The following is a 19,300-nucleotide window of genomic DNA, read 5'->3' on the forward strand; positions in this document are numbered from 1 at the left end:
GTTCCGATCGCTGACCGCCTGTAGTCCAAAGCTTTTCCAATGACAAATGGCATTTCACCTTTTTCCGATCACTTTATTACTTCCACCTTATTTTCAATCGTGATCGTGATTATTTTCGTGAACAGAAACACTGCAGATTCAGAGTGCACCGCCGGGTCCTAATGCCCACCACACTGAGACATGTTAAATGAAGTCCGGGGTTCCGCTGGGTCCTAAAGGCCACCACACTGAGACAGGTTAAATAAGGGACTTGAGCATCCGCGTTTTCTGGTATCTGTGGGGGGGGGGGTCTCGGAATCAATCCCCCGCGGATAAGGAGGACCGACTGTATGTGAAGAGCAAGAGGATAAGACTTCAGAGAATAGGACCAATCAAGTGTGAAAGTGGAAAAGTGTGTAGGTACTCAATGAGTACTTTGCTTCAGCATTCACTACGGAAAAGGATCTTGGCAACTGTAGGGATGACTTATAGCTGACTGAAAAGCTCGAGCATGTAGATATTAAGAAAGAGGATGTGCTAGAGCTTTTGGAAAGCATCAAGTTGGATAAGTCACCGGGACCGGATGAAATGTACCACAGGATACTGTGGGAGGTAAGGGAGGAGATTGCTGAGCCTCTAGCAATGAATGATCTTTGCATCATCAATGGGGAAGGGAGAGGTTCTGGAGGATAGCAGATCTTGTTCCCTTATTCAAGAAAGGGAGTAGAGATAGCCCAGGAAATTATAGACTAGTTAGTCTTACCTCAGTGGTTGTTAAGTTGATGGAGAAGATCCTGAGAGACAAGATTTATGAACTTTGGAGAGCCATAATATGATTAGGAATAGTCAGCATTACCTTGTGAAAGGCAGATAGTGCCTTGTGAGCCTGAGTGAATTTTTTTTGAGGATGTGACTAAACACATTGAAGGAGTTAGATCAGTAGATGTAGTGTATATGGATTTCATTGAGGCATTTGACATGGCACCCCATGCAAGGCTTACTGAGAAAATAAGGAGGCATGGGATCCAAGGGGATGTTGCTTTGTGGATTCAGAAAGGGTGGTTGTAGATGGGTCATATTCTGCATGGAGGTCAGTGACCAGTGGTGTGCCTCAGGGATCTGTCCTGGGACCCCCAACTCTTCGTGATTTTTATAAATGACCTGGATGAGGAAGTGGAGGGATGGGTTAGTAAATTTGCTGATGACACAAAGTTTGGGGGTGCTGTGGATAGTGTGGAGGGCTGTCAGAGGTTACAGTGGGACACTGATAGGATGCAAAACTGGGCTGAGAAGTGGCAGATGGAGTTCAACCCAGATGAGTATGAAGTGGTTCACTTTGGTAGGTCAAATATGATGGTAGAATATAGTATTAATGGTAAGGCTCTTGGCAGTGTGGAGGATCAGAGGGATCTTGGGGTCGGAGTCCACAGGACACTCAAAGCTGCTGCGCAGCTTGACACTGTGGTTAAGAAGGCATACAGTGCATTGGCCTTCATCAACTGTGGGACTGAGTTTAAGAGCTGAGAGGTAATGTTGCAGCCTTATAGGACCTGGTCAAACCCCTCTTGGATAACTGTGCTGCGTTCTGGTCACCTCACTACAAGAAGGGTGCAGAGGAGATTTACAAGGACGTTGCCTGGATTGGGGAACATGTCTTATGAGAATAGGTTGAGTGAACTCGGCCTTTTCTCCTTGGAGCGATGTAGGATAAGAGGTGACCTGACAGAAGTGTACAAGATGACAGGCATTGATCGTGTGGATAGTCAGAGGCTTTTCCCCAGGTCTGAGATGGCTAACATGAGAGGGCAGTTTTAATATGCTTAGAAGTAGGTACAGAAGACGTCAGGGGTAATTTTTTTTTAAAAGGCAGAGTGATGAGTGCATGGAACCGGCTGCTGGCGATAGTGGTGGAGGCGGATACAATAGGGTCTTTTAAGAGACTCCTGGATAGGTACATGAAGCTTAGAAAAATAGAGGGCTATGGGTAACACTAGGTAATTTCTAAGGTACGGACTTGTTTGGCTCTGCTTTGTGGGCTGAAGGGCCTGTATTGTAGCGTAGGTTTTTTACGTTTCTATAATGTTATGTGGATCACCAATTCAAATAAAAGTAGTGCAGTTCCTAAAGCAGCAGACTGCAGTAACAATGCAATGATCACAGTGCAAATCCCACGGCAACTGTGGAATTGAACATTCTCAGCTTGCTCAACAGGGGAGGATATCTGGAATATATCACACTCCAGGGCTAGCAATCCAGTTAACTGATAAAAGTCCTCTGAAATAATGAATAAAACCCAATGGATCAGAAGGCTTTAATGAAGTGACGTTGCTCAAAGCATCACTGATCATGCAAAGTGCTCATCAGAAACATTAAGGAAGTGTTTTAAACTGAAACCCAAGACAATCATTCACATAGAATCACAGGTAACAGGTAATCTTACAGTTAACATGCCGCACTTCTCCCTCACAATCCTCGTTCCCACTGGCTGGACAAATTCAGAAGGGACAATATAGCTGTACCAAGCCAGGAGGGAATAGCTGAGGGAGTTCTCCATATTGACTCGAAGCCCTATAAGAACGTTTGTCATGGAATGTCGAACATGAGCAAGGAAATTCCCTCCTGAACACAACTTGCTCTCCCCAGTCAAACTAATGAATTAGTGTTCTTCCCTGTTGAACAAATTTCAGAATAAGTACAAGTGCCACAGAATGTTTTCTGGGCAAGGATCACAATGCCCATCACCAAGTAAGGATTAGAGGCACAAACAATGACAAAGTCTTAAACATAGCTGCCACATTAAGGACATCACTGCTCTTGTCCTCATCAATTATGCAGATGCCCATAATAAAGTGGCAGAAATGACAATAGCAGCTGTTGTTGAGACCACTTTCTTTATAGTGAGGGCAACATCCATTATGTATAGTACCAAATGAAATAGATGCAGAACAAATCTGAACATCCATGAGATACCGTGACAAAGGCAGGTGTCCATCCCTATAAACGTAAACTCATGGATCAGCAAACCCCTTGTTCTATTATTACTGTTAATCTGGGGGATTAACCTTGGTTCAATGAGATTTGGGCAAAATGCCAGGAGCAGCATCAAACATAAATATGAAGTGTCAGCCTGGTGAAGCTGAAACACAGTATAGCAGACTACACTGCAATGACAGTATACAACAGAGCTATGCCATGAGAAACGGATCAGATGAAAGCACTATAGCCTTGTCACATCCAGTGGTGAACGACAGTGGAAAATTAAGCAGTTAATGCAAAGTTCACATAACATTCCCATGCTCACAGTGTCCATCAAATGTTTCTTGACAGAGTATGTAGAAAATAGGCAAGAGACCTTGTATTGAGAAATCAGCTTGACCCAATGAATGGATTTCAGCGATCATTTTCAGAAATAATCATAACTCTGCATGTTTTAGGGTAGTAACGGATAATGTTAACATTGATCCCTGGGGGAAAGTGCTCAGTTTGGGAAAGGCTAAATGCAACAGTATTAGGCAGGAGCCAGGGAGAATAGACTGGAAGCAGCTATTGATGGGCAAGCTCTCATTTAACAAGTGGGAGTCATTAAAGGAGTGCTAATCAAAACGTAATTTCAATGAAAATGTAAATGGGTGAATAGTAAAAAAATTGGCAGAGATTTGGATATTGAGGAAGGTTGTCAAAGAATTCAGCAGGATATAGACAAGATGGAAATTCGGACAGTGAAATGTCAAATGGAGTTTAATCCAGGCAAGTGTGAGGTGTTGCACTTTGGGAGGACCATTTGATGTGCATAAAGATCTTGGGGTGCAAGTCTAAAATTCAAATAGGCAACACAAGGTAAAAAGGGTGGGCAAGGTGGACTCAGCCCAAAACAGCGATTATTTACTCTTCTCTATAGATGCTGCCTGGACTGCTGAGTTCCTCCAGCATTCTGTGTATGTTGCTTGGATTTCAGCACCTGCAGATTTTCTTGTTTGTGTTTATGATGACCCTAGTTAATAATTTGAAATGCATCATATTATCCTGTATACCAGTGATAATGATAGCTTATAAATTAGTAAAGTGCCCAGATTATGAATTTTAGTCAATTGTAAGATCCCAAAATGTAGAGAATAAAATTGGGTGCAGTGAGCTTTAAGCAATCTAAAAAGTAGACTTCATTCTTGAGTGATTGTCTTACGAATATTCAAATACTTTCTTAATTTTTGTTTTGTCTGTTACAGTTAGACTATTAGTGAATGAATACACAAATTTGACTGGGTTGAGAATTGTAAGATGGGTTCACAGGAGCTCGGTGTTACTACCAGAATAGTAAAAGGAAGAAGCACAAGGTATGTGGATTAGAAAAATAAAACTCACTGCAAAAGGTGAGGGTCCCTCCACAGGTTGTAGTGATAGCAGAAGTCACACGTGAGACTGCTAAATAAGAGCCAGTGGTATTATAAGAAAAATACTAGCATGGACAGAAGATTGCCTGACTGACAAAAGGCAGAAAGTGAGAATAAAGAGGCCTTTTCTTTTTGGTTGCTGGTACAAAGTGGTGTTCCACAGGGGTCTGTGTTGGATCTACTACTTTTCACTTTATTATGTTATTGATGGTTTTGTGGGTTGAGGGTTGCTATAAGTGCTAACTTCAAACTCATTATAGAGTCAGAGAAGTACAGCACAGAAACAGATCCTTCAGTCCATCTAGACGTTAAACTGCCTACTCCCATCAACCTACACCGGGACCACAGCCCTCCATACCCCACCCCTACCATTCTTGTACCTAATCAAACCTCTGAGATGTTGAAATCCAACTTGCGTATACCACATGCGCTGACAGCTCGTTCTACACTCTCACGACCCTCTAGAGAAGAAGTTTCCCCTCATGTTCCCCTTAAGTGTTGAACCTTTCACCCATAATGCACGACCTCTAGTTGTAGTCCCACCCGTCAGTGGAAAGAGCCTGGTTACATTTATCCTATCTATACACTTCATAATGCTATATACCTCTATCGAATCTCCAAAAATCAGGTTATCTACCCAACTTTTACGTGTTAATGTGTCCACCTTAACCTTATCTTTGCTAACTCATTCAAAAAATCTCAATGTTCCTTTTAAATCCCTTACATTTGATCTTAAACCCATGCTCTATGCTCTATTATTAGCAATCCCTTCCCTAGGGAAAATAATACCATGTGCTATGTCTATGCCTCTCAAGATCTGTCATGCCAAGCTCAATCTCCCATGTTCCAGAGAATAAATTCTTAGCCTATGCAACCTCTCAACTCGGGCCACCAAGTCTAAGTAACATATTGATAAATCTTCTCTGTACTCTTTCTAGTTTAAAGACGTCTTTCCTGTAACAGGATGACCAAAGGGATACATAATATTCCAAATACAGCCTCACTAATGTTTTGTATATATCTGCAACTCCTGACTGAAGGCCAGTACACCAAAGACCCCTTTTCACCAATCTACCCGTGATGTTGCTTTCACTGCAGGTTCCCGTGCACCCGAATATACATCCATCTCCCACCATTCACTGTACGATCCCAGTTTCATCTTCCAAAATGTAATACCCACATTTATCTAGGGCAAGGGTTCCCAACCTTTTTTATGCCATGGACCCCTACTATTAACTGAGGGGTCTGTGGATCCCAGATTGGGAACTCCTGATCTTGACTGAAGACCATTTTCTAATCCACTTTCTTAAGATTATGGTTTGGCAGCATTTCCCAAGTCCACAACCTTTAAACCAGGGAAGTGCTCCAGGCACAGGGAAATAACACTTCCTGCATTTCACAGTCCCCGTCTCACTGAATTTGCAGACCACCTTCATGGTTTGTTCTTAATTATGGAACTCCCTATCCAACAGGACTGAGAGTCTGCAGCAATTCAAGAGTAAATCACTGCCTTATTAAGGGTTATTATAGATTGGACAATAAGTACAGACCTTGCCATTAATGCCCAGATCCCAAATAGAGTAACTAATGATATCTCCATATAGCGTATGGATTATTCAACATTTCACAAATTCTGCCCCAGAAAAGGAAATATACCATTCACAAAGATTACACATTATGACTGCAAACACCGGTGCTTAAATTCAGTTTCATTTCAATGCTCTTCAAAATATTCAATTAAAATGATATTTGAATACATAACTAACGATAAACGACTGCCCACATCAAAGATGAAGTCAGTCTGACTGTCAGGCAGAGCTGCTACCTCACAGCCCAGTAACTCAGGTTTGATCTTGACCTCTGGTGTCGTCTGGGAAGTGTATTCCATTTGTTCTCCACTATTATTATTATTAGACGGAAAGAGAATAAGGGATGAGCTAATGAATGCTCAGTCTATAGCAAATAATTATGGGGTGATGGATTTGTTCTGAGTGCTAGCATTAACTTCAATGGCTGGTGCTTCAATGAAAGGGGAAATATTATTATTTCAATATATTGACATCAATTACAAGTTTAATTTGTTATATTTTAACAATTCTACCAAACAGATCAATTGAGATGCATTATAATTAAAACAAATGCTCAGTATCAAAAGAACAGCAGTACAGCTTAACCACATGAATTCATTCTAAAGGATAAGTTATTTTAAGTTCTTTGCATGAATGGACACAAACCACATCTATAGTAACTATAATCTGTTAGCACCTTTAAATTTTTGGGAATAATCACTTTCACTCTAATAATTAAAATTCTTACCTTTCTTAGTTTATTTAACTTTGGAAGATTTGATACAGATGTCAGCATTACATTGATCATACTGAGAAATTCTAAGCTCTCAAAAGATGCCGACAGTCCTTCAATTTTGCCATCGTTTGATCTGCAATTGTCAAGAACCAGTTCTTTAACCTGCAAAACAGCAATGAATTTGTCTATAAATGTTGCAGAGAATCATGATTCCCAAATTAGCCTTGTATGTATACAGTGCATTAGATTATTGTGGAACACACAAAAGAACAATCAAATCAAATCACATCATCTCAAATCAGGTCTTTTGGATACAAGAAGCTTGGCCAGCTTAATTGAAAATGATCGCTTTGGAATTTGTACATTTGACTACTCAATCTGTTGCCGACCACAAATCTCACTCCTGCCAAGGAAAATTATCTTCAAAATACTCCTGGCTTCTGCTGGAAGCCTGTGGACATTTGATGGAAATAAAATGAACTTACTGCCAAAACTTGCAAGTCAAAAGTATGACTTTGGACAAGCTACTACATTTACAGAAAAAACCAAACATATTGAGAAAGTGGCATCTAAAGATTAGGGAGTAAAGGAAACCACAAACAACAGTAAGGAAAAACACCTTAGGTTTATTTTAATATTTTATATTAAGAATTATCTCTGCCTGTTTTAGATGTTCCTGGCTAATTGTGGCCTCATAGTCACAAAGACTTAATGCATTCAAATTCAATATGCATATGATGATTTTCCAAAAACTAATTTTTTGAACTATAAGCATTTACAGTTATGAACCTAATTACTTGCATCTCTACCTCACTAAATTTTAGTGATTTGCTGCAGACGGTACAAGAATTGTCTAATTTTGGAGACTCAGAAGTATGTGCCACCAAGGAGTTGGGAAATGGCTGTTTCTTTTATAAAAGAGAATTAATATTGAGGTCAGAAAATTCACCGCTATACAACAATGAATCCAAGCAGAACTTTTTATAAGGCCACAGATACACCATACTTTGTGGTGACCGCTAACAATTAAGCAATTTTTCAGCAATGTAAGGAAGTGGTTTCAGTCATAAGTTAGAAACGGGTAAATGTACAACCAAAAACAGAACAAAAAGAGTCACTCTTAATTAAGTGCTCAAGTGTTGGAAACAGACGCAGGTCTTTGGACTTCTTAGATATGTGTTAAATGAGTCAGAGAGTGACATTTTAAGTTGTATAAATAAAATTTTCATGAAGCTATTGAACTTGGCACAATTACAGTATCAAAGTAGCCAGAATGTTGCAAACAATCCTGCAAAATTCCTTCACTTTCATGTGCACCACACCTAGCACAACGACTGCAGAAATACTTGATTTACCTGCACTGAGTTGCAACGACTGCATCTAAAGCTCCCCTGGTGTAACTATGGTACCCACCTGTACTGTGGTAGGGTGTGGGGTAATGGAGCCACAGACTTTGGTCAGAGTGATTTGAATTATTTCACATCCACCAATGACCCCATGGATGCTTTATAATGTAGATTGTTGGGATTGGTCCAGGGATAGAACTGGTGTCTCCTTTGAATAATGGTACAAGATTTTTCACATCCGAATGAGATGGGATGAGCTTAACACCTCGTTCAATATGGCCCCCCAATAATGAAGTACCCTTTCAAACTGGAGTGGAAGACAGGAGACCACATTTGAGCCAGCACTAGATCAATCATGATAGGGATTCAGTGACCAACTCTTGCATTAACTTTCCATGCAGAGACTCAAAGAACAAATCAATTGGTTAAATTTGCAAAGGGTCTGAGTGGCCACTGAGCCAGTGGCAATTTAATGTACAACAAACACCTGGATTGGTTCATTAAGAGGACCCAAGGCTCTTACTCATTCAGGATCTTGGTCATGGAAACCAAAACTAGTCACTGAAGTGTTTCCCATTGCTCCAGGCATCACCATCAACAGCATTACATTGTCAAGCCTGAAGGATGTGGATAACAAGCCCAAGCTAAAGGTTTTAGTTTCCAAAATCCAGTATCAGGCAGCCCTGCACTACTTAAGGTGGTGTATTTCAGATGGGATATTAAATGAAGACTCCGCCCAATCACGCAGGCATGAGAACAGGCTTTTCAAGTTATCCTCAATATCCTGAACAATGTTTAACCCTTAATCTACATAATTAAAACCAATTATCTCGTCATTTTCACTTTAGCATTTCTAGAAGATCCATGTTTGCAACCTTTGTGTTATTAAAAGTACTTCAACAAATTTAATGTCCCCTGGTGCACATGCGGTTTGAGAAGTACTGGATAAATCCAAAGTTCCTGTGTTTAATACCTCAAAGTAAATGATAGGATGATCTGGATAGGCAAGTAAATAGAAATATTCTTAAAGGTTCTGCACTAACCCCCATGCACATGAAAAGATCCCCAACCCTTAGTTCTTGCCAATCCTGTCCACAGGCACAACCACGTGGTATTAGGAGAAACGTTGAGTATGGGCAGAAGATTGGGCAGCACTTCCCAGACTGCAAGTGCCTAATGGATTATTTAAAGGTTCAATTATTTACAATTTAGGACAGGCCAGAGTGCAAGGTTTCCACATTTGCAGGTGACAACAGACAGGTGTATCAGATGTTTACGAAAGCATAACAGCCTTTATTTTAAGTGACTTGGAGTTCAGATATAGGGAAGTGCTATTACACCTGTGTGGGATACTGACAAAGCCAAAATTAGAGAAAGATGCAGTTTTTGTCTCCTTTTATAAGAAGGGATATGCTACCATTGGAAGAAATCTGAGAGGTGGGACAAAAGAATAGAATTTTTTTGTGCAGCTAAATTAATTTTATATGTTCCCAAATTCAGAAAAACAAAGGAAGATCCTATTGAAATGAAATCCTAAGGAGGCATTTTCACTCATGGGAGAATTTTGAACATGATACAATTAGAGGATTATAGAGTTGCTATTTAAAAATAAAGTATGTAGGAATTTTCTCCCGCCCCCTCAAAAAAAAGGCTGCAGAGTGAAGTCATTGCATTATTTAAACAGGGTGTAGATAAATTTTTGGAAGATCAGGGAATTGAGGGCTCATGGGAGTTAAAAGCTTGGTGAAATGGCACAGCAGGTGTAAGGAGCCAAGTGGTCCCATATTCCTACATGTTTATATTCTGCTCGATGAATCTCTACGGGACTGCAACATACACTTGTCCCTTAAGCCTGCCCCATCGTGCCTTAAAATCGTCGCAAAATAGAAACGTTCCCAATGGATTTCAGCGGAGATGAACTTTCACAATGAATCTATGGAACAATTGTACATTTTTGTAAGTTACTCGTGCAACAGCAATTCCAAACATCTATTTTGAACCCATTTTAGAAAATTGCGAATGCCACATTGCTACTTTCCATCACCCCAAGTGACTCAAGGATACTTTAAAAGTCTAAAGAGGAAATAGAAATGCTAATTGTATATTTGGGAAAATAAAAAGAATTTTCACATGTCATTAAAATTACGATTTGTTGCGACTTAACACACGAATATTCAATTCAAAAGCAGAACATGACCATTCGTTTCTCTAAAGGCTACAGGGAGACCAATTGTATCCGTGCCGTGCACAGCCCCTGACGTTTATTCATCCTGTCCGGGCTTTCCCAAATACTCGGGATCACAACAAAGAGCTCGGGATCAGCCCCCGCCCGGGCTCGGGCAAACGGTGGGAGAATGAGCCCCCAGTTGGCGGCGACAGCCACGATGTCGGAGACGCGGCCTATCGGATTGCGGCCAGCCCACGTGTGACAGACAGCCGGGAAGGGCCGAGCGGCGGCCGGAGCCGCAAGGGAGGGGGGCCGGAGCCGAGGGGCGGCCAGCGCCGGGGATGGGAAGGGTCGAGCGGCGGCCAGAGCCGGGGGGGAGGGGGGCGATCTCCGGCGGGAAGAAGCTCCACGCGGCGGCAAAATGGCGCAACACGCACCGACTTATCGCCGGGCCTCGGGAGAAAAGTCCTGGGCTTGGGTTTGCCGCCGCCGCCTCCCCTCCCCCTCCCGCGGGCCGCTGGATGAAGGCAAAAGGGGGGGATAAGGCGCAGGCCCGGCGACGTTTCAGCTGCCCAGGGCCTCGGGCCGAGGCCCCGACTTGCAGCCGGCGGGAAATTTAAATCGCAGCCCGGAGGGTTTTGTGTCTCCAAAGGGGCCCGCCCGGCCACGCGGTTCGGCCGCTCACAGCGCGGCCTCCCACCCCGGCCCTAGCCTCACGTCTGCTGGAGTCCTGTTCCTCAGTTCTAGGTTAATCCTCTTCTTCATGTCCATGGCTGTTGGGTATAGCCGCCGCAACCGCTTGCAGTCAAAGAAGGAACGGGAAGCCCGGCCTCACACACCAGCCTAAACCGCGCCAAATGCAGCTGCCTCTGGCTGTACCAGGCGACCACGCACCGCCAGCGCCGCCCCCGGGCGCCGAGCGGCACTGCAAGCCCCAGCTCCAGCTGCCACAACCAGCGCCGCCTCCGGGCGCCGAGTGGCATTGCAAGCCCCAGCGCGAACCGCCACATACAGCGCCATCTCCCGGCGCCGAGCGGCACTGCAAGTCCCAGCGTAAACCGCCACAAACAGCACCGTCTCCAGGCGCCGAGCCTGCACTGCAAACCCCTAGCGCGAACCGCCACAAACAGCGCTGCCTACGGGCGCCGATCCTGCACTACAAGCCCTAGCGCCGTCTCCAGGCGCCGAACCGCAGTACGATCCCAGTGACGGACACCCCTCACCCTAGCCCCCCACTATCAACGCCTCTGACCGGGGCACCGTGGAACTGCGGGAGACGGCGAGCGTCAATCCAGTTCCGATGAGGAACGAGCTCACTGAGTTTCAATATCGCCGCCCCTAGGCACAATGCGAAAAATGCTGTCCCAAGGAAACAACGCCACCTCTCGTTTGTCTAGAATGTTCCTTCTCAACCTTGCGATATTTTTCAGAATTACCTAAAAGGTTGGAATTAGTATTTTAAGATAACTGTGTAAGTTGTGAAACTATGTTCTAGGACAGAGAAATGATTGGCTTCCAGACCCCAGAGACGGTCCCAGCGACCTTTTTTGAGTTACCTGTTTCATTGTGAACAAGGCCTTTGCCATCTCCTCACCCAGGCTTAGAGTGAAAAGATGCTATTAACATTCAGGCCTTCTTTCCCTTTCTCCCCCTCCCTCTTTTTCTTCTTGTCTTCTGTGAGTTATCCCTTCCAGGGAACTCACATCTTCACACCCAGCACCAAACACCCTTTCTGGCCCTGTTCAAGATTCTTCCCAGAAAAGCATCCTTGACAACCTCAACCCCTTGAATGGCCTTACACTTCCTTCATCCTTGGCACTTCCAACTAGCTTCCTGACTTTGATCGGTTCTGTTATGTAACTTCAAGACCTAAAATTATTTAAAGCAAAAACATGTGGCCAGGAATCATGGTCTAACAGTTTTTACTTTAAACTAAGTGAATATGTGTGATGTGGTGGCATGATGATGCATGCAATTTACGTTCTTTTCTGTATAACAATTATTTAAATGAACAAGAATGCTTAATCAGACAATATTTACAAGATTTACAATCTTACTCGAATATAACTGAAATATTAAATACACTATACTCCTCCCTGCTCAGCTACAAACTCTAACTCAATATAAAATGCATCTCAACTTTATACATGTCTCTGTCCTGCTCTCGACCGTGTTTCCTTTTCCTTGGTTCTTTGACAATCACTATTGTGGCCTTGATCGTGGTCCTGAACCCGCTCGTGCTCTTGTTCCCTCTCTATCTTTCTCATGTTCCCTCTCTCTCTCTCATGCTTTTCTGTTTCTCACTCATGTTCTTTCTCTATATATCTTCTTGTCCTCTTTCTCATCTTTTACTTTTTCTAGTTGCTTGTATCTTGGTACTTGCTAATTTTCAAGGCATTAGGTTTCATATATTCTCTAATATTTCCACAGCACTTATGCCATCGTCCTCTCTCTTTTTTTCTTCTTTCGAGGATGTGCATCTTGATCTTGGGAAGGTGCATTTAGTTTTCCTTCTATCGCTCCCTTTGTGATCTGATTTCTCTTGATTTCCTCATCCACAGCATCCTCTGTTTTCATATCTCCATTGACTCTTTTTGGCTTTTCATTCACCCAGTCTTTGCATCCACTTTTACACGCAGATTTTTGTCTTCTACGAAGTTCATGCAATAACCTTAATGCACTCAGAGTAGATACTAGTTCTTTACACTCACAAAAGCCAACTGCTTGCAACTTTCAGGAACTCTCTGCCAGCTTAAAACCAAGCTACATTTTGCAAGTGACTGCTGAGTTTCATATAGAAGCTTTCTCAGATACGTTGCCTACAAAATCTGTTGTAGTTGGACCACTGCTTTCGTCACTTTCATGCGTCCTCTGAGCAGCAGGGTCCTTCCTTGATCCAATATGCTTTCCACCCAGAGGCACAGAGGTTGGCACCAACACCTGCTTGCCCTCTGTTGGGCAATAGTTCATGTTGTACAGCATTGTGACAGTTGTGGCATCATCTAGTATTTTAATTTGCTTTCAGTTGACTATTACGGGGGATAACAAGCCCAACATTTTGTTAGCGATTGCCACAAGCTCTGTCCCCTTGCAGACCAGTGATATAGTATTGTGATGAGCTTCATGGGAGACAGTGTCCATGATGTATTAATCTAGATCGGGTTTGGGGGTCTGGGGGTGACAGACCATCACTGAGGAGCAGTTTGGTCTGGGGTATGATCGAGACAGTGTCCTTGCCATCACCAAGGAGAGAGTACTCACTGTCCTATAGGGAATGGACCCTGGACCCTAGGGTTTGTTTAATCGCTTCTCCGGGAAGCTAGGGTGTTAAAGTTTGTACCATAGTTGTACCCACTGGGAAGGTGGGAGGCAAGATGCTTGAACTAGGATGCTGTAGTGAGGCCTCTTCAGTAAAGTTAGACAGTGCAGATTTGCTGGAAGAGACAGTGCAGCTGTTGGAAAAGACCACATCGCCTATGAAGCTTCTGCTGCACTTGGAGAGACCTGATCCTTGATAACTATTGTGTTTATAGGTTTTTAAAAACTTTTTTGTGTGGGATTTGGTGTATTTATAATATGAACGAGTGTTTGGGAGGCCAGTGGGATGAATTTGTCAGCTATTCTCAGTTCAACAGTTCAGGGTATAAGCAGTTAACAGACACGGAACCCTGTTGTGACCTGGGGAGTTTGTGTGTGTGCTATGATTTCTGATGCTTTGTTGTATCAATCAGTATTGAGGTGATCATTTTTTACCACCAGTAGAGGATATTTGGTCTCTTCTTGATAACTGAAGAGGTGAAACTGGTATTGGTAAGAGGAAGCCGATAGTATGTCCGTAAAATGACTTCACTTGTGAGAAATGTTAATTAATTTCACTCTGGTTATTGAAGAAAAGTATTGAAGAACCCACAGATTTAACAAAAAAAACCACAACTTCTACCACCAGGTAGACGGGCTGCAGCTGCAGGTTCCCTTTCCCTTGACACACCACGCTGGTGTGGAATGACATTACCATCATTTTGGAAAGTGGATCCAATGGCCTATCCAACACGACCACATGAACACCTTCATCAGTAATTGCACCAGTTCAAGAAGGTGGCTGTCTATCTCAATGCCAGTTAGACCATAAGACATAGGAGCAGAATCAGGCCATTTAGCTTACTGAGTTTTCTCCACATTCCATCATGCCTGATTTATTATCCCCCTTAACCCCATCTCCTGCCTTCTCCCTGTGACTTTTGATGTCCTAACTAATCAAGATCATATACACCCTCACTTCAAATATACCCAATGACTTGGCCTCCATAGCCATCTGTAGCCATGGATTCCACAGATTCACCACCTTTTGGTTAAAGAAATTCCTCTTCATCTCTATTCTGAAGGGTTGTCCTTGTATTCTGAGGTGATGCCCTCTGGTCCTAAACTCCTCCACTATATAGGAAGCATGCCCTCCACATCCAGAGTATACAGGCATTTCAATATTCATTAGGTTTCAGTGAGATCTCCCTTCCCCTTCATTCTTCTAAACTCTGGTGAGTATGGTTGCAGAGCCATCAAATGTTCCTCATACATTAACCTTTTCATTCCCAGGATAATTCTCATGAACCTTCTCTTGAGCCTCTCCAATGCCACAACATCCTTTCTTAGAAAATTGGGCCACGACTGCTCACAGTGCTCCAAGTGTGGTCTGACCAATGCCTTTAGAAACCTCGGCATTAATTCCTTGCTTTATATACTAGTCCTCTTGAAAAGAATACTAACATTGCATTTCTTACCACCAACTCAACCTGTAAGTTATCCTTTAGGGTACCTGCACGAGGACACCCAAGTCTCTTTGCAACTCTGGTTTCTGAATTTTCTCCCTATTTAGAAAATAGTCCATGCCTTTATTCCTTCTACTAAAGTGCATGACCGTTCACTTCCCTACACTGTATTCCATCGGGCACTTCTTTGCTCACTCTCCTAATCTCTCTAAGTGCTTCTACAGATACCCTGCTTCCTCAGTAATACCTGCCCCTCTCCTATCTTCATTTTGTCCACAAATGGCCACAAAGCCATCAATTCTGTTTTCCAAATCACTGTGAAAAGAAGCGGTCCCAACACCACTTGTCACCAGCAGCCAATCAGAAAAGGCCCCCTTTATTCCCGTACCTTGCCACTTGTCAGTCAGCCAGTCTTCCATCCATATTAGTATCTTTCCTGCAATACCATGGGCTCTTGTTTTGTAGTCTCCTGAGTGGCACCTTGTCAAAGGCCTTCTGCATATCCAAGTAAACAGCATTCACTGACTCTCCTTTGTCTATCTTGCCTATTATTTCCTCAAAGAATTCCAATAGATTTCTCAAGCTAGATTTCCTCTTAATGGAACCATGCTGACTTTGACCTTTTTTGTCACGTGCCTCCGAGTACCCCAAAACCTCATCTTTAATCATGGACTCCAAAATCTTGCCAACTCCTGAAGTCAGACCCTATAATTTGCTGGCTTGCTTTCCTTCCTTCTTAAAGAGTGGAGTGACATCTGCAGTTCCCCAGTCTTCTAGAACCATTCCAGAATCCTGTGATTTCTGAAAGATCAATACTAATGCCCCCACAATCTCTTCAGCTACCTCTTTCAGAACTGTGGGGTGTAGTCTATCTGGTCCAGGTGATTTATCTACCTTCAGACCTTTCAGTTTCCCAAGTGCCTTCTCCTTGGTAATAGCAACTACACTCACTTTTGTCCCCTAACACTCTTGAATTTCTGGCACACTACTAGTGTCCTCCACAGTGAAGAATGATGCAAAATACTTATTGAGTTTGTCTTGTAATTTTTTGTCCCCTATTACTACTTCTCCAGCGCCATTTTCTAGCAGCTAATATTCACTCTCGCTTCTCTTTTACTCTATACTCTACTTTTACACTCTCTTTTATCGTTTACCCTGAAAAAACTGTTGGTATCCTCTTTTATATTACTGGCTATCTTCACATTTCATCTGTTTTCTTTTTATTGCTTTTTAGTTGCCTTCTTTTTGTTTTTAAAAGCTTCCCAATTCTCTAGCTTCCCACTAATTTTTTGCTGTATTATATTTTTGTATATTATATTATAATTTTTGCCCTTTTGCTTCTGTGCTGTGTTAGACTGAAGGACGGCTAGTAAATGCTGACTTTGTCACTGACACATTCTGTCAGTGATGAACTGGAATTTCATATGGAAGGCAGAACCTAGTTGCTGTTTCAACATTAATGGGAAGTCAGGGAATCTTTGTTTTGATTTCAGGTGGGTAAAACCACAGCAGATGGATTAGTCAAACTGAACACGATAATGGATTACTGAAGACAGCAAGTAAAAAGCAGTGAGTGTTGTAACTTATAGTAATTTTTTATGTCTTACACAATACTGCTGCCAAAAAACAACACATTTCATAATGCATGTTAGTGATAATAACCTGACTCTCATTCTGACATGGTGCCTGGAGCTGTGTGATTTTGTAATGTTAACGTGTTGGGAATTGCTGAAGCCCCATCTAGCGGTGCAGGTGGAACTACTAGAATGATTGATACTTGTGACTTCTTGATGGGAAATGCTCCCCAAGTGTGTTTTAGAGATACGATGCCTCAATAATAAAGGAGTTTTAATGTAAATCCTAGAATCTGATCATAACAATTGGCTTAGTTCACTTTTGTGCTCCCTAAGCGACTTGCGGCTGGTAAGTGGGGCACATTATGGTCCATCAAGGGCACAGCCCTCCACAGCATTGAAAGCAACTCAGGAGGTGCTGCCTTGTGAGGGCGGCATCCCTCCTCCAGGTCATGCCCTCTTGAAGCTCCTGTGTTCTGCCAGAAATGATTGTCGTCAGATAGGAACTTGTTTTAATAAGGAGCATAAGGGATATATTTACTTGCAGGTTTGTTGTATTTTTAAATTTTTTTTGAAAGTGTTGCTTCCTCAGAATTTTTTTTGGTTATGATAGATCGCTTGAAGCAAAACAAAAATATAATTTCAGACTACCTGTATCATGCAGGAATTTGGAAAAACAAGAAATTAACTTTTATTGAATATAATGTTTATAATTGCATAATGATGCTGATGTTTTGCAATAGTTCAACTAAGCTAAAAATGTTTTGTTAATGATTTTTGTTTGTACTCAGTGTCTGAGGCTTCTTGCTTAAGTGTCCAACAATAATCAGTCAGATGATGGATTCCAGTTGCCCTGATACTGGTTCTCCATGACCGCAATGTTCTGCTGAAACCTTTCCTCATGCTCATCACTGACGGTGCCAAGGTTTGCGGGGAAGAAGTCTAAATGGGAATGCAGAAAGTGAATCTTTAGTGACATGTTGCACTTCATGGTTTTGTATGCTTGAAGCATGTTGTCAACCAGCTGCATGTAGTTTGGTGCCCTGTAGTTGCCAAGAAAACTTTCAACAACATTCTTGAATGGCTTTGATGCGATTTTCTCCGGTCCCACTAGAAGTTCTTAGAATTCCTGTCATTGATGACCTGTTTGATTTGTGGACTAACAAAAAATGCCTTCCTTAATCTTGGCATCAGTTATTCAGGGAAACATTGGTCTCAAAATCAAAATCCTTCACAGAAATTTTTGTGCCTGGTAACAATAAATTCTATCCTTGCAGTCTTGAACCTAGTAATTCTGCTTTTGCCTTTGACAAACCAAGTCATTTAATCAGATTGAGTTATCAGATGAGGCTCACTTGACATAAAGAGTTCAAAATCTGTATCAGTATCAGTGTTGTTTTCCATTCCTGGCTTGTGCATCACGATATCTACGTCTGCCTGCTTTAAACTCCATGTCTCTGGTGGCTTCAGTACTGGAAGACTATTGTTATGCGGTACAGGTCTCATGGCTGAAGGGAGACTGGGCATTCAATGGACGTCTTGTTCTTAGCTGAGAGAGCAGACACACTGGTCAGAGAGAATTAGCAGTTTGTCACATGATCCTTCTGCTCTGGCAAACAGCATTGACTACCGAGTACCTTGGAGCCAAGTTCTAAGGTCGACAGTGCGTGCTGCACAATCAATGTGAGGAGCCCAGGCTTTGTCTTGGTCGCCAAGTTTACAACCAAAGTAGAGCTTTCTTAATAAGAGGAGTCATGCTCCATCTTTGAGATTTAAGCATATACTAGCCACAAATATAACAGCAAGTGTCACGGCTGTTGCAACATTGGTGAGACATTTTGCTATCACAGATACTCCTGTAAATACAATTACTTTATTATAATGAGTACACAGAATATACTATGCGTGTAGAACAAGCGCATCAACCTGATTGTAAACTGATATACATGTAAAGGCAATGCATAGAACAGTGTGTGCGTGATGCTTTTATGGCCTTTCTAAAACCTGTCCTGCCCAGGCATACCTGGACAAGATAGAAAACTTTTCAGCTTGCATTTTGGGCAACATTTTAATTGACTTGAATTATGAGTTGAAATAACATATATAGGCAATGTTTGAAAAATGGTGAACGAGTGGGAAATTTCATGGTGATTTTCATGATCTACAGTCCAAAATCCCTAAGATACACCCAAAAGTATTCAGGAAGCAAAATATTTGGTGTCCAGTGTAATCAGTAAAAACTAAAATGTGTGATCATGTGCACTGTGATAATCTATTGGAAAAAGAAATATAACATTTTTAAGACCATAGACATATGAACAGAATTAGGCCATTCAGCCCATTGACTATGTACTGCCAATCAATCATGGTTCTTTCATTTTCCCTCTAAACTCCATTCTGCCTTCTCCCCATAATCTCTAATGCTCTTACTGATTAAGTACCTATAAGACAACTATTACAGATAGGTCATGCGAGACTCTTAGGTATACTGTCGATTACAGTTCATTCCTATAGTTCCATTTTTTTAGTTATATTTTCTGATTAGGATAGGGTTTACAACAGTTATTTTCTCTCAGCAAGCTAAATTTTTGACTGCAGTAGTGTAATGTTCTTTATATTGTTCCTTTTATCAACCTAGCTTTATCTACACAGATTCAATACGTAATCTGGCTGAGTTTTGTTGTAAATGATGTGTGTGTCATTCAGCAGGCCAACACTCAGTCACCTCAAGTAGTCTATTCTCTTTCTGTGCTGGTACAGGCAAGTTGACTTGAATGCG

At 42.1% G+C, this 19,300-nt stretch overlaps 2 protein-coding genes across 3 annotated transcripts in view; one reads left to right on the plus strand and one right to left on the minus strand.

Moving 5' to 3' along the window:
• LOC140739913 (acidic leucine-rich nuclear phosphoprotein 32 family member D-like) overlaps positions 1-11,072 on the minus strand; it is a 32,083-nt gene extending 21,011 nt beyond the window's left edge. Inside the window, exons 1-2 of one of the 2 annotated variants that reach the window (XM_073068582.1) lie at positions 10,902-11,072; positions 6,684-6,833 (exon numbers count right to left, since the gene is read on the minus strand). In XM_073068582.1, the coding sequence (XP_072924683.1) occupies positions 6,684-6,833; positions 10,902-10,955 (204 nt within the window). In that variant the 5' untranslated portion in view covers positions 10,956-11,072. The remainder of the gene's footprint in view (positions 1-6,683; positions 6,834-10,901) is intronic. The other variant, XM_073068581.1, reaches the window with a different exon arrangement.
• Positions 11,073-11,376: 304 nt separating this feature from the next.
• The window catches only part of ranbp3b (RAN binding protein 3b), a 325,996-nt gene continuing 318,072 nt past the window's right edge, over positions 11,377-19,300 (plus strand). The window contains exons 1-2 of the mRNA XM_073068586.1: positions 11,377-11,627; positions 16,441-16,516. The gene's annotated coding sequence lies outside the window, so the exon portion shown is untranslated. The remainder of the gene's footprint in view (positions 11,628-16,440; positions 16,517-19,300) is intronic.

This window comes from Hemitrygon akajei, chromosome 16 (assembly GCF_048418815.1).
Source record: "Hemitrygon akajei chromosome 16, sHemAka1.3, whole genome shotgun sequence".
NCBI classification, from domain to species: Eukaryota; Metazoa; Chordata; class Chondrichthyes; order Myliobatiformes; family Dasyatidae; genus Hemitrygon; species Hemitrygon akajei.